Source organism: Pelecanus crispus, chromosome 9 (assembly GCF_030463565.1).
Source record: "Pelecanus crispus isolate bPelCri1 chromosome 9, bPelCri1.pri, whole genome shotgun sequence".
NCBI lineage: Eukaryota > Metazoa > Chordata > Aves > Pelecaniformes > Pelecanidae > Pelecanus > Pelecanus crispus.
Genome location: NC_134651.1, coordinates 32397970 through 32411720, shown reverse-complemented (window position 1 = coordinate 32411720; position 13751 = coordinate 32397970). Strand labels below are relative to the sequence as shown.

General features: G+C 45.1%; 1 protein-coding gene across 1 annotated transcript in view; it reads left to right on the top strand.

Moving 5' to 3' along the window:
* The first annotated feature begins 5972 nt into the window (after nt 1-5972).
* The window catches only part of ZNF618 (zinc finger protein 618), a 79461-nt gene continuing 71682 nt past the window's right edge, over nt 5973-13751 (top strand). Inside the window, exons 1-3 of the mRNA XM_075716599.1 lie at nt 5973-6222; nt 10044-10139; nt 12852-12929. Coding sequence (XP_075572714.1) covers nt 6054-6222; nt 10044-10139; nt 12852-12929 — 343 coding nt within the window. The 5' untranslated portion in view covers nt 5973-6053. The remainder of the gene's footprint in view (nt 6223-10043; nt 10140-12851; nt 12930-13751) is intronic.

Below are 13751 nucleotides of genomic sequence, written 5' to 3'. Positions count from 1 at the left end.
GGCTGATGTCCTGGAAGCTGCGTAGTCCTCCTCTCTGTCCCCACCCAAAACTAGTAAGACTTGCTTCCAGCCTTGGGATCTGCAGAACTGAAAATTCAGTCCTATTGCTACTCCTCCTCTTTTTGACACCTTTCTGGCAGTTGTGCATCAGCTCCAGTGGTGCTGCAAGTAGGAGAGGAATGGCAGAACCAGGTCTGGACATGATGGTCCTGATTTCTTCCCTCCACCATGCAGTGTGTTCTCTGTCACCATAGCTCTCGAGGAATTTCTGGAGAAGAAGTATATTCTGGATCTGCTGCTGCTTTATCCTCATCTCTAATTGGAAGCTCTTTGTGCTGCTCAGAAGCAGAGGAGACAAAATTTGGCACCACACTGAACAAGTGCAGTGTCACGGGCTTGCAAGGGATGCAACATCCAAGGACCCAAGGGCTGGTAAAGAAATGATGCTTTACTGGGTCACCTCTCTTTGGTCAGCACATGTATTCCATCCTGGCCTGATGCCATGCTTGATGGAGACTGTGGTGAATTCTGTTTTCTAAGTGAAACCTGGTTCTGATGTGGCTGTGGATGTACCCCTCTCCATCCCATCTGAAGTTTTCCAGTGTCAGCGACTTCCTTTTCTTTCCTGGTTTGCTCTGTGGTGTTGGTACTGTTTCCCCAGCCAAAGCAGGAGGCTTCAAGCTCTGGTGTCCCATGATGATCGTTCCTTCAGCCCAGCTTCCCCCTGCACCCTGGGAACAATTATACCCAGGTCAGCACAGCATCACTTCAGCAAATTGGGTAACTGAGCTTCAGACCCAAGAAGCCTGAACTGATCCTAGTTTTGTTCTAGCCACAGGAGCACTAACTGGATTTCACGTGGGACCAGAAGAAAGTGATGCTAGTTCCTGCTAGGAGAGCTGTCTTCCACCATTGCTGTTGCCTTCTCTCCAAAGCTGTGTAGCACACAGCAGAGACACTGAGTGAGCTTTTTGAGAGCTCAGACCTGCTCCCAGGGATTTCAGTGCTGCTCTGTTGGGTGTACTGCCATCTGCAGCAGCAGCTCTCTGTCAGCCCTGTGCCTCCTGGCCCACCTTCATGCTTGGGCAGCCTTTTGGTTGCAGTGTCCAAGCAGAATGAGAGACTGAACTGTCACCAGTCTGTTGCCATGTGAGTGACGATCACTGTGACGCTGTGCTGTTGGGGACCACTCTCTGTCACTGCTAGCAAGAGGCCAGTAAGAATCGATCCCATCGCCTATCGGATCTCATTTTGTAGTCTTCAGACAAGTTCTCCTGTGTAGTCTGTCCATCAGTCCTTTGGAGGCTGTAAGAATGGAGGTGAGGAAGATGTTCTCCATGTGCAGGGAAGGCAGGAGGGGTCCATTGCCTTCACCTGCTGTTATCAGCCGCTGCTGATGCCCCTCTCATGCATCATATGAAGTAATCAGAGTCTTCTGGCTCCTCTGTCCCTTGCGTAGCACATCCAGAGGAGAAGGAAGGAGGGCTGGGACTGTGTCGCTGTTTGATTACATTTATTTTAAAGTATTCTGCATAGCTATAATGTTCCTCTGGACATTGAGCTGGAGAGTCTGTAGTTGAAGTTTGGCTAAAGCTTGAGGTCAGCCAGTGGCTAGAAAATCTGTGAGATATGAAATAATAAGAGCAATGTGAGAACACAGCTCTTCCTTCTCAGGCAAAACAGCAATGGCCACGAAAAAGGTAGCTAAAACTGCTCTCAGGTGGTGTGGGACTGATTCCAGCCTGGTCCAGGTCAACAGCAAAGCTTGCATTCGGGGATGGTGTTTCCTGCATTTTGGCTTGCACAGTCCGGACACCGGGGCCCTTGGTGCTGTGAAACAGGATCTGGCTCATGTAATAAAACGCTGGCACCTCAGGGTGTCAGCAGAGAATGCATGTCCTGGGGCTGCCGTGGCAGAAAGGTAGGAGCCGGGTGTGACAAGGGGACGCCACCACGGGCGCAAGTATCAGCCCTTCTTGTAAGTATACGTGCATATATATGTGTGTATGTGTGCGTATACAAACACACACATTTATATATATATATATGTATTTTTATTTTTATAGATACATAAAATTTGACAAAAAATCTTAATGCTTACAATTTATTCCCTTTTCACCGCCCTAGAGCTCTTTTCCTGGGATCTGAGCAGGACATGGGTCTGCGCAGACCTCTCTATTGGGTCACCGGGCAGTGCCTGGCCTTGCACGCAATGCCAGGGTGCTTAACGGGGAGCGTTGCGGGGCTGTGGGTTCATCTCCCTGACACATGCAGTGGGTACATTCTGTACCCATTCTGTAACCTGGGTGCATCTGCTGGCCGCTGCCTTAATCCTTCCTTGAAAATGTCCAAAGACAGAGAAGGTCTCTGTTTGTTTTAAAATTGTTGTAAGATTGTTGTAAAAATCCAGTGGTGCTATGGTTTTTATGGTTTTGCTTATTTTGTTTTTGAGAGAATCAGCAGGCTCGTTTCAGGGCTTCTGTACTATGAAATCACACAGAAGATGGTTGCTAAAATATTTGGGGCCGGTGTCCTGTACACCAAGTACCTGCTTAGGCTTATAACATATGGGGCAATGTCAGAGGAATAGTATTGCTTTCAGTAAATAGTCACAGGTTTAGGTCCCACCCAAGAACAGACAGCCCAGCCAGGAAGTTACTTTCTTGGCAGAGATGGATCCAGAAAGTCAGCGTGCGTGAAGAGCAAAGCTTTGAGAGTCCATTGGTCTGGTCTGATAATTTATATATTTCTACAGCTTCAGGCCACCAAGTCTGGCCAGGGCACATCTGTACTGAGCCCAGTAACCTGTGGCCAGCCAGATGTGGATACGCTGGGTTTGAAGACTTGGAGAGATCTGTTCTCCCTGAGCACATCCTTTGGGAAATGGTTGTTCCAGTGGACCACCGTCCATGCTAATATTTTATCCCTCATTTCAATTGGTTCCAGCTTCCAGCAATGAGCTTGTACTCTACTCTTCCATGCCAAATTAAGGAAAGACAGTATTTTCTCCCCATGAAGATGATCATATGCTGCAACCAAATCACCTCTCAGTCTTCCTTTTGGCATGAAAAACGGATTGAAGTTGTTTGGTCTCGCAAAGTCATAAAGTGTCTTTTCCCAGTCTCGAACCATTTCACTGCCTCTTTTTTGAACTGCCTCCAGCTTTTCTAATCACCTTTCAAAAACAAGAGCACTCAGTCTATCTGCAGCATGCTGGGACTGGCTTCACCACAGCTTTATACAGGGAGAAAATTACCTCGTTGTTTGATATCAGGCACGTATATCTGAAAATTGCATTAGTCCTTTAGGTCAGAGCATGGCTCTGTGTGGCTGCAGTGTGACCTGCCTGCTGGGATCATGGCTGAGCACCATGGGTGCTGTTGGTGGGTGCACCCATGTTCCTGGACACGTTTGACTATGCTACAACTGCTCAGTTTGGGCAGAGCCAGCTTACGGAGTGATGGATCCGCCAGTGTTGGTGTCCCTTTCACAGTCATTGCTCTCCACCCCTCAATGGGTCACCCATAATTTTTAGCAACAGCAATGATAAATTTAATTCCAGAGCATTAATAAATCTGCCCCACATCAACCACTTGAGGAGCCCTGTGGAAATGCCTCTACTCAGGAGCAAAACACATTGAGGACAGTATTTTACCTTGCAGCACATGGCCCGTTGCTTGCTTTGAGCCATGTACTGCTGATTTGTTTTACATCCGAATGTGACACGATGCAAAGCCGGGTGCCATCAGAAGGTCTCTAATGTTCTTACCCAATTTATAATCTCCTCAGAAAGCCATATCCTTAGCCTCACTGCTAGTTGTATTAGCTTTTAATTCCACATCACTTGGCTCCCGCATTGATTTTTACGTTGCTTTGTCCAGGATTGGCAAGTACAGGTTGCTGTACTATCTATAACTGAGGCATTTTGCCTTCACTTTAGGTGCAAAGCTGGCTCTCACTGACTGCTTCCACTTTTCTGCCTACCAGTGAGAATTGTCCTGGTTTGATTTTGATCTTCCTCCACTGTTTTCCCCCCGCCCCCCCCCCCCCACCTTATCACTTTTGCTGCCTTTATCAGTGTTCTGCGTTTCACACCTTCTCAGTTTGATTGATTTGCAATTAATCCCACCCTTTGCTGATTGCTGAATGTTTTGCACTTTTGCTCCTGGCTGCTGCCTTTCCCTTGGCTTTAGAACGGGTGCTCAGCCACACCGTTGTCGGGTGAGATTGATGGACCTTTTGGACATTCAATAATATTATCATAAAGACCATCCAGTTTTCAACCGCATTTTCTCTGTCTTAATTCATCTTCCTCATTTGTAAAAGCCCTGTATGATTTTGGGAGCGTAGGGAGAGTATGTGTGAGGAGGATAAAATGAGTGGGGAGGCAGGTCAAGGCTAATTCTTGCTGTTTAGGGGCTATTAATTGTACATTTCATTCCACAATGAGAATGAAGGGATGAATAATAAAATATCTGGCAATATGATGTGACTGACCCATTTTGAAATAGCAACTACATGTCTGTGTAGAAGGTTGTGCAGTAATTATTGCAGAAGATTGTTCTCTTCGTTCATCTGTTCCTCTCATCTCCATCCTACCAGGATTACCCACTGGGAACTTTCACCTGCAGTTGCAGCATTTTGATTTGTCTACCAGCTTCATAGCCTGTATCAGAAACTGTTGCAGGTGTTAGTTTTCTAACATTTTAATTCATACTTTGTTCTGACTTCCTGTGATGTTCCAAGCAATGGGATTTCCTTCTCTTTCGCTATTGCATGGTCTAATGACTCTCATCCACAAGTTCAGCCTATTTTTCACTTTATTTCGCCTATTACTTCTGCTTAAAATGTTTTCAAACACCTTCGGCTGTTCCCAGTGTTTACATAACTCTAAATATGTCACAGTCTTTAAAATCTCTGTTTCTGGGTAGTCTAAGCTATTAAATATTCAGTTCTTCTGATTTCTGCACAGACTGAACCAGCAATTATTTTATCTTTGCATTGCATGTTGGAATTTATTAATAACCAGTATTAAAAACAGGGAGCCTATAATGAGTGGTGGGGTGGTGCATTTAGAAAAGGAGCTACACTGGCTTATTATCTGGTCCTTGTCTGTCATGCTGAAACTCCCTCTCCTTTTTGCCATCATAGCACTTGTTGATGTTGTTTTACAGTTTTGGGGTGTCCAGTTTCCTTCCTTTTCTTAAGGGGTTTTGAATATGTATTTATCTAGATTGATTTTTCCCATGAATTGCCAGCTTTCTCTTTCCAAGATGAAAACACATACTTTTTCCTTAGTCTATTTCTAAATACGGGAAAGGATCCCTCCTTTCTTCCCTCTGCCTGCCTTTCCCCATCCATCACACTTTCTCTGTCATCTTTGATACTTGTATCGGCCCATAACGTAATAGTCTCCTTAAATACCATTATACTACAGATGATCCCCTTTGACCATCACCGTATATGTTAAATAAAGCCATAAGAATACCATAGGGTGTTAGGTTGCTTTGAAGGGTTAAAAGAGAGGATGCGATGGTAGATTAACGCATGGAGGAGTGCACAAGGGTGGAGATAGCTCCAAATTAAAAATGTCAGGAGGATGTGGCTTTTCTGTTGCATGTATGCACTAGTCTTGGCACAATGCTTGATGTCAGGACTGCTGGAGTTGTGGTCCTGGCCTGCTAGGAACCAGGTGAAATTCTGTGCTCTTGTTTAGTGGCCCAGTCTGTTCATGACTGCTACTATAGTTTGTGATGATTAAAGTTATTTCCATTACTAGCAAATGGGTTCATTACTTTTGTCTGGTTACATTTTAATTACTTACCATATATGACAGACACGCGTACCCATACTTATTTTAAATAAATTGCATTGAAAGCAAGTACCTTTAATTATGTCCTAGTGATGAGAAAGTGAGCACTTGATAATGAAGATTCATGTTTTCTCCTCTTTTCCCCCCATTTAGGGAGTGTTCGAAGAGGAGCCCGCGGAGCCCAAAAGTGGAGGGCTCCGATTCAGTGACATCTCAGTCCTCACCCAGTGAAGAGGCTGGAATGATGACTGAGGTGAAGGTGAAAACAGAGGTACCAGATGACTATATTGAAGAGGTGATCTGGCAGGATGACACCAAAGATTCCAAGAAGAACATAAAGGATGGGCCAGGAGATGTGCCCGCGGAGATCTGTGTGGTCATAGGTGGGGTCCGAAACCAGCAGACACTTGGTAAGCTGTGGGATAACACACCCCATTGTTCGGTTCCCTGAATCCATGGTGTTGGGGAGAGGAACGAAGTTCCGGAGAGCCATTCATGGAAGCTCTGCTCTGCTGGAGGGACCAGAGCCAAGGTGCACATCAATCTCAGGGTCCTGGCTCAGGGTTATTGACCTTTAACTTTTGCCATCTGTTTGTATCTTGTCACCCCTTGTCACTCAAACAAGATCAGGGTAACTGTAAGAGAAAGCTTATTACTTTCTTTTGACATGTTAAATGACTTGCCCATCAGTCATGTGCGAAATTCATGGCAAACCCAGGGCTGGTGGTAGGTATGTTGGGCATAGATGAGGAGGAAGTAAGGAGGAAAGCCTGAGAAAAAGTTGAAATGCTTTGAGGAAAGTTGCTTTGGGGAAAGTGGCTGCTTTCTGTGAATAATTAGATTTAGCTCAAAACCAGGTTTTACAGGTTGCTGTTTGTTTGTTTTTCTGATCACTAGTAACGTTGTGGGAATAATTTTGATTTTTGGATGGCTGTGATGTGCCACTTCCAAAACAGTACTTCCTATCCCCACCCCACCTCAAGCAGTGATGAGAAGAAGGTTTTTCTTTCTTTTTTCCTGTGGACATCAGACTGTCCTCTCCTCCCACTCCAGAGAAAGGGCTTTCTGCAGGATCCTGGAGAGGCACTGCTCTTGCTAAAGGGACTCCTCTGTTCGTTCTGACATGGAGCAGGTCCCAGCAGTGACTTTTGAGAGCCAAAGGCAGTTGCTGATAGAAAGAGCAGTTGGAACGTGTTTCCTTTGAGGGACTCGACTAATTTGAGCTGCCCAGCACTGCTGTTGGGATTGGTTTGTCTTACAGGGGGAGTGAAAAGAGGTATTGATGTTAGATTTTCTCTTGGTCTTTGCTTGATTGTTGTCCACACTGTTGGAAAGAAACCCTGGAGGATGTCATCAGCTGGCAACTGTATTGGGAGCATCATTGTCCTGCCTGTCCTCCCTTTCCCAGTAGGACAGCCACTAAGAACAGCAGGGTGGGAGGTCACTGCTGTTTATGAATGGCCAAAACATCTAGGGAAGGCCTAAGAAGTCCATAACTGGTTCCAACTTAAAGAGCTTAAAATTGGAGGACATACTCTGTGTATATTCAGAGCTTTTGTGTCCCCACAGCTTTTGAGAGGTTGATCACTGCATGGGCAGCCCTGAAATGGCTGAGGTGACCCTGGCACCCCAGGAGGGATGGGTGGAGGGACTGCTGCTGATCAGAGGCAATAGGAGATTCTCCTTCGTCTGTGGTCACCAGCCCTTGATGAAATCATCTGCAGATCGGGTGTCTGCCAAGTTCTCCCTATGGCTTCTGGCTGGTGGAAGCAGCTGTTCTGCAGATGATGTTGTCCCCTGAGTTGACTATATTATTGTGAAAAGTGGGGAAAAAGGCCGTTGCCTTTTGCTGTTAGCTAACTTGGATGTACACCATCGTGTCGTACCTATAGAGAGCGCTGGGGACAGACTGGGGTGAAGGGCGACACTATTCAACAAGTGGGCACCATGGGGAGAGGGACAGAGTTATTTACTAGTTAAGAAGTGGTGGTTGAAAGCCGTAGAGAGTAAACTGGAGAACTTATATCTGGAAGTGCCTTTTCAGATGAAATGTGCATCATATTTGTTATTTTATGGCCTCGTGCTGGGTTTCTTTAAAGGCAACTTGGTCCTGAGGCAATTGGCAGTTGGCGGCTGATTCCTTTGTGAAAAGAGCCCTGTAAGTGCCCCTATTCATCTGCCATTCACATAACTCTTGTTTGTTGTGGAGGTGGCTCTGAATAACTTTTCTGTTTGCCCACCAAATACTGCGCTCTGTGTGGACTGACCATGGTGACCAGATATCAGTTCCTTGTGGTTTCTTGAACTGGCTCCCAGGCAATTCTGGTCCCCTCCATCCCCCTACAGAAACCACAGACAGGCACTATTTCCATTGCTGCAGACATCTGTGTAACTTGCACAAGAAACGTCCCGTGCCTGCTGCTTCACTGGTGATTTCGGCTGCTGCTCTGGAACAGCCCAAGATTGCGAATAGCTGAAGACGCCAGTGCCTCCTACCTCCGGAGCGAAGGCTTTGTGCTCTCTGCTGCTGCTCACCGGTATTTCCAGGAGTTTTTCTCCATGAAACCTTTCTTGTGATGTGATCTGGTAGCCCTGTACTAAATCACTTCAGCTGTGCAGAAAGGCAAGCCTTTGGTAGGATTTTTTTCACCTTCATCAGGGAAGCTGACATTGGAGGTGTCAAAAGTGGTTATTTTTTACAGTAATTCATGATGCAGGACGAATCAGAAGTAAATGAATCCCTCTCCTTCGCATGGACAGTCCCCCAGACTGTCTCCTTTCATGGTGTGCTGGGGGTGGTCAGTTAAATGGGGGAGGTGTCTGAACCAGGGCCACAGTGCTGAAGGCTTCTGGGCACATGCAGCTCCAAGTGACAGCTTTCCTGCAGGACTCAGCTTTGGGACTTGGCTGAAATGCATATTAGAAGATTTATGTCTCTTTTCTGAGTCACACATCTCCTGCAGGAGCATGCTATATTTATATTTTTAGTTGTTACTTGGAGCAATTTGTAACAGGGATTCCCAGCTCAGTTGCTGCTATTCGCTTGTAGTGTTTTCATCAAATTAGGCCTTGTGTATGCTGCCTCCTGTTTGGTTACATGTTTGCATATCTTTCCCTGCACTTTGGACTACTCCAGACTTTCTTTCCATCCGTTTGGAGCAGCCCAAACCCCACGATGGATGAAAGTGGATGCAGCAAAGTGGGATGGATGGTGGCAGTGGCTTGCAGTCCCCCAGCTGAAGAGCCGGTGCTGATGTTTGTGAGTTTGGACCAATTCCTCTTTCATCTGCTTTTCCACAAGAAGTCTTGTAAGCCCTGTGGGGTCCCACTTGGGCATCCCAAGCAAAGAAAGCCAATGGAGTCGTTGGCTGTATCCCTGTGTCCGGTCAGCAGCAGACTGATACTGCCGCCACAGATCCTGCTCTCCTCCCCATCCACCGACCTGTACACCGCCATGGTACCGCCAGGTCCCTGCCTTGTAGGTGGTGTGTTTCTCACCCTGCATAGCTCTGAGATGCAGTATTTCCCGTTCTCTTCTTTTTTCTTGCTAGCTTCACATGCTGGCCTTGGGCCAGGGTCATTTGAAGAGCTCCAACAGATAACATTTCTCAGGGCAGGGGTGTCAGGGCAAAAAGGCGGAGAAGTCCACCATGAAGCTATCTAGAAAGGAGAGGAAAAGAAAATGGCACTTGCGTAGTAGAAAAGAGACTATTTGGCAGATGTGGATCATTTTCTAATGTTGGGAATACCATCAGGTCAGTATTTGTGTTTTGAAGAACTGAATTATCTGTGAGTTATCAGGAGAAGTTTTATACAAGGCTATTTAAGCTCTCAATCTGGTCCATACTTTACGAGAAACCTTTTGGAGAGGATTTTTCAAGTAACGCATTAAATCAGAAATGTTTCTGAGACAAAGTGAAGAGTGAATCCTTCTGCTTTGAGACTATCAGTCTAACATGCACACACTTGATTCATGCCATGATGTTGACGTCTCAGTTGCTGAGCTGCTCAGCACACGTAATTCAAGAGCACTTTGGATTCTCCCTAGTTATACCAAATAAAACAGAGCTGCAGAAGCCTTAAGAAACTCTGTGTGACCTCTGACATCTTGTTACCAAGCCACAGGGACAGATGGGTCTTGGAAATTTTTAATAGACTTCAGCCATCATTGTTCTTTGGAAATGCATCCACTTTAAGGGCTCTTTTCTGATTTTTTTTTTGCACAATTTAGATGGAAAAGCAGTGGAACGTGGCTCTCCCGTTGGATATACACGAAATCGATATTCAGGGACCTGGATTTTTGACCATGCATTGAGATACACGTCCGGTATGTGATGGAAGGGTGTGAAAGTCTAACCAGGGATCAGGGAGCAAGGGAAACCTCTGGATGCAATGGGTGTGTTGCCCAAATTTCAACTTCGAGGCTCAGGAAAAGCCTGACAAAACTGAATGCACCAACTAACCAAAAACCTTCCCCATCTCCCCTCCTACTACAAACAGCTTTAACCTGCATGACACACCCTGATGTGGACAAAGTCCAAGATAAACCATGACCATGGTGGCAGTGTCCAAGTCAACATGGGCATATTCTTTGTAAGGCCTTAACATGTAGCAATGCCTTTTATTTTTTCCACTTCATCTTTCCTCCACCCTAATAACACATTTGTTGTGGCAAGTCATCCCTCCTTTCTGTAATATGAGGATCTGTGCCTTTGCCCCCCAAATCATAGTGTGGTGAGTATACAGTTGTGGCTGTTGAGTTGTCTCAGTGCCTGCAGGACTTTAGATCTGTAATGCACTTCCCTTACACCCACCAGAAACTTGTTGTCTTCCTGGGGCAGTGCTCTACCGTCTGTGCGTAGGAGGTGGGTAGAGGTACTTCCCGCTTGAAGAAGATGACTCCAGCCTTTCCTGGGTTGCACTTGAGACCAGGGTGCTTCAGGACATCCGCACAAAAGCACTGGCCATGGGACACGCTGGTCCCTCTCCTGCCTTCGGCTCTTGCCCTTCCTTTCGAGGAACAGCCCCTTGCATGAGGGCTGCAGCACCGGTTTGGTTTTGTATTGGAGAAGGGAGGCACTACACAGTTACCTGTACAGGTTATACTCTTCTTGAAGAACTTCTGCACAACTGAATGCGTCTATGTGCCATAGACCATCTCCAGAGGAAGGGGGAAATATAAGAAAAATGGGAAAAAAAACCCAACCTGCAGTTCCTTGCTGTTTTTTATCTGTTTTCCCAGTGCTTTGTGTGCACGCAGTGCTGTTTCAGGGTATGGATGGGTGTCAGTTGCATTTTGCTGTTGGTACAGCTGAACCTCAGCTGTTGCTCAGGGTTAGTGATGGTGAATGTGCTCATCTTCTGGTGGTGCTGCTTTGGGGCTCCAGCTGGAATAGTTTTCAGGAAAGAATTTTGGATGTTGGTGATGAATATAATGAGTCCTTGAGCACGGACAACGAGGGCTGGCAGATGCTGCTCACTTGCTGATACCCAGGATTTCTCTTAGAAAAGCCTGTGTGGAGTGACCACGGGTGATGACTGTCCCATATATTTATATCTATATATAAAATACAACTAGCTATGATAATTAAAAGGCTATGGAACAGATCAGGCATAGTCAACTGACTACAATATCAATATTTTAGAGTATGTTTTCAGATGTGTACTCTTGTGTATCGGACTGTAGCGAATTGCCTCTTTCAGCATCAGCGACAAAGTAGCCTCCCGAGCTCAAAAGACAGTCCCAAGTGATGCTAACAATGATGTACAGGGGATTCAGCACTGTTACGAACTGGTAGGAGGGTTGTTTTCTTCCCAAACTGTGAGCAATAGGGCATGGGAAGGGAAAAAAAGAACGTGGGTATAGTGTGTTCCAAAAACATGGTTGGTGGTGTTCCTCGGAAGAGCTCAGTTCGAGTAGCACTGGGTAAGTATTGCTGTAAAATGATGTTTGGGAATATTTATTTGGATGTGCGTGTAAATGTTTCGTTCTTGTTTGTGGCTCATCCCTGAGTTTTACTGTTTTGCATGGTCAGGAAAAGACTGTTGCAAGGTTGCATGAGGAAGCGTCCATGGAAATGAAATGCTGCATTCACACAGAACAATATTCAGCCCTTCTTTCTCCCACCTCCTCTTCCAGAAAGTGCTGCTCTTGCCCTACTGAAGAGCACAGATAGGATCACAGTTACTTAGCTGCTGATGGACAGCTAAAAAATGCAATACATTTTGCAAGTGAGGGCCTAAAAGGTGAATTTATAGCCTGTTCACCAAGTTGGAGTGGGGGAAAAAAAGGTTGAATCAACTTAAATAACAAATCTAAGGAAATTTCTGTCTGCCTGTCCAATAAACAGAAGAGGGTAAATTCATTGCATAATTTCATCATTACAAATGATTCTCCCAGCTCTGTTTCTCTGGTTTCATTTCAAATGACTGTTTGCAGATGTGTGTTTTCTGGAATTAGAGACACAAATTGAGAAGAGAGACTACTGTGGTCATGTGCTTTTCCTTAAAAAGGTCAAAAGTTCTATTTGTATCTATTTGGTTTCCTCTGGGTGGATATTTACCAAATCTCTGTGGGTTTCTTGAGAAATTTGTACATTGTGCATTTCTTGAGAAATTCTGAAAACTCCTTGCCTTAAGATAACATATTGCCTTCTTTTTTCAGTTGAAAAGCTTTTTTTCCCATGTACTAGAAACTTACTGAAAAGTAATTCAAGGTTATTTCTGTCCATAGGAAATATTAGTCATTATTATAAAATTATAAGTCAGGCTATTTTGAGAGTGGTCCTTTCATGTTAGCAAAGTTATAAAGATATACTGAAAATGTAAGTTCAGGGTAATATGCCAAGGAGTCTTAAATAAGGCTGAAAAAAGAATTGAGTCTGGGATAGTGTTTTCCTGCATTTATCTCCATGAACCTTCCAAAAATTACTGTGCTGCAAACTGCATTCTTTTGTCCCCAGTTTATGGATAAGTATGTGGTGAGGCTGTTTTCCCTGATCTCATATGATGATGTATGCTTTTCTGTCTTGTTTTTCAGGGTCTTATGAGTGTGGAATATGTGGGAAGAAATACAAGTATTACAACTGTTTCCAGACCCATGTGCGAGCACACAGAGGTATCTCACTCCTCCTCAAATCTTTGGGAATCCTGGGCTAGCATTCAGGTTCAGGGAAAATTTTCAGGAAGACCTTGAAGATTGCTCTGCTGCTTCTCAGTTTGTCACTAATTGTTCTTTCAGGTTCAGCCCATTCATTCAGCCCCCAAACTTTGGGGCTGTCTAAGCTTTGTGGCTCTCTACTCCAGCAATATTTCTTCTGAAGTCAGGAGCAGCTTTTGCGTTTGGTGCAGTATTTGGTGCATGGGGCTCTTCGGGAAGATTGCTGTGTGTTGGGAGAGCTGCAAATCAAAAAGTTTCTCCTGGCAGATACCACATGCAGTTACCACTGCAGGGGTAGGCATCTCCCCGAGGTGCTCTGTGCTCCTGCCCAGCTGGGTGTTTTAGTCCATCCCTGTTAAGTCAGGATATCAAGTCAGATATTGGCATTGCTATACTGCTGTATTTTTATGTTAAAATCAAAATGATACTTGAACTCACCCCTACACCCCTGCTGTCAGCTGAGGTCACTTTCCAAATGTATTATTTGTATGAAATATCTCATGCTTAGTCAGGAGTGACTTTATTTGAATTTTCTGTAAGTCAGGCCAATTCAGTGCAGCTTAATTGCAGAAATGTGCAAGTTTTGCTCGGTGTTTGTACAATTAGCATAGTTTGTATAATTTGGAGAAATACATGTCTGAAATAACAGAACAACAGGGACTTGAAACTAGTTCATGAGCCTTGCAGTGATTTTATTTTCTTTCACCTGACTTGAGCCCTGAAGTCTGTGTATCAGACTTGTAGGAGCATTTGCTTTAGCTCCTCAGTTGTAACTAGCAG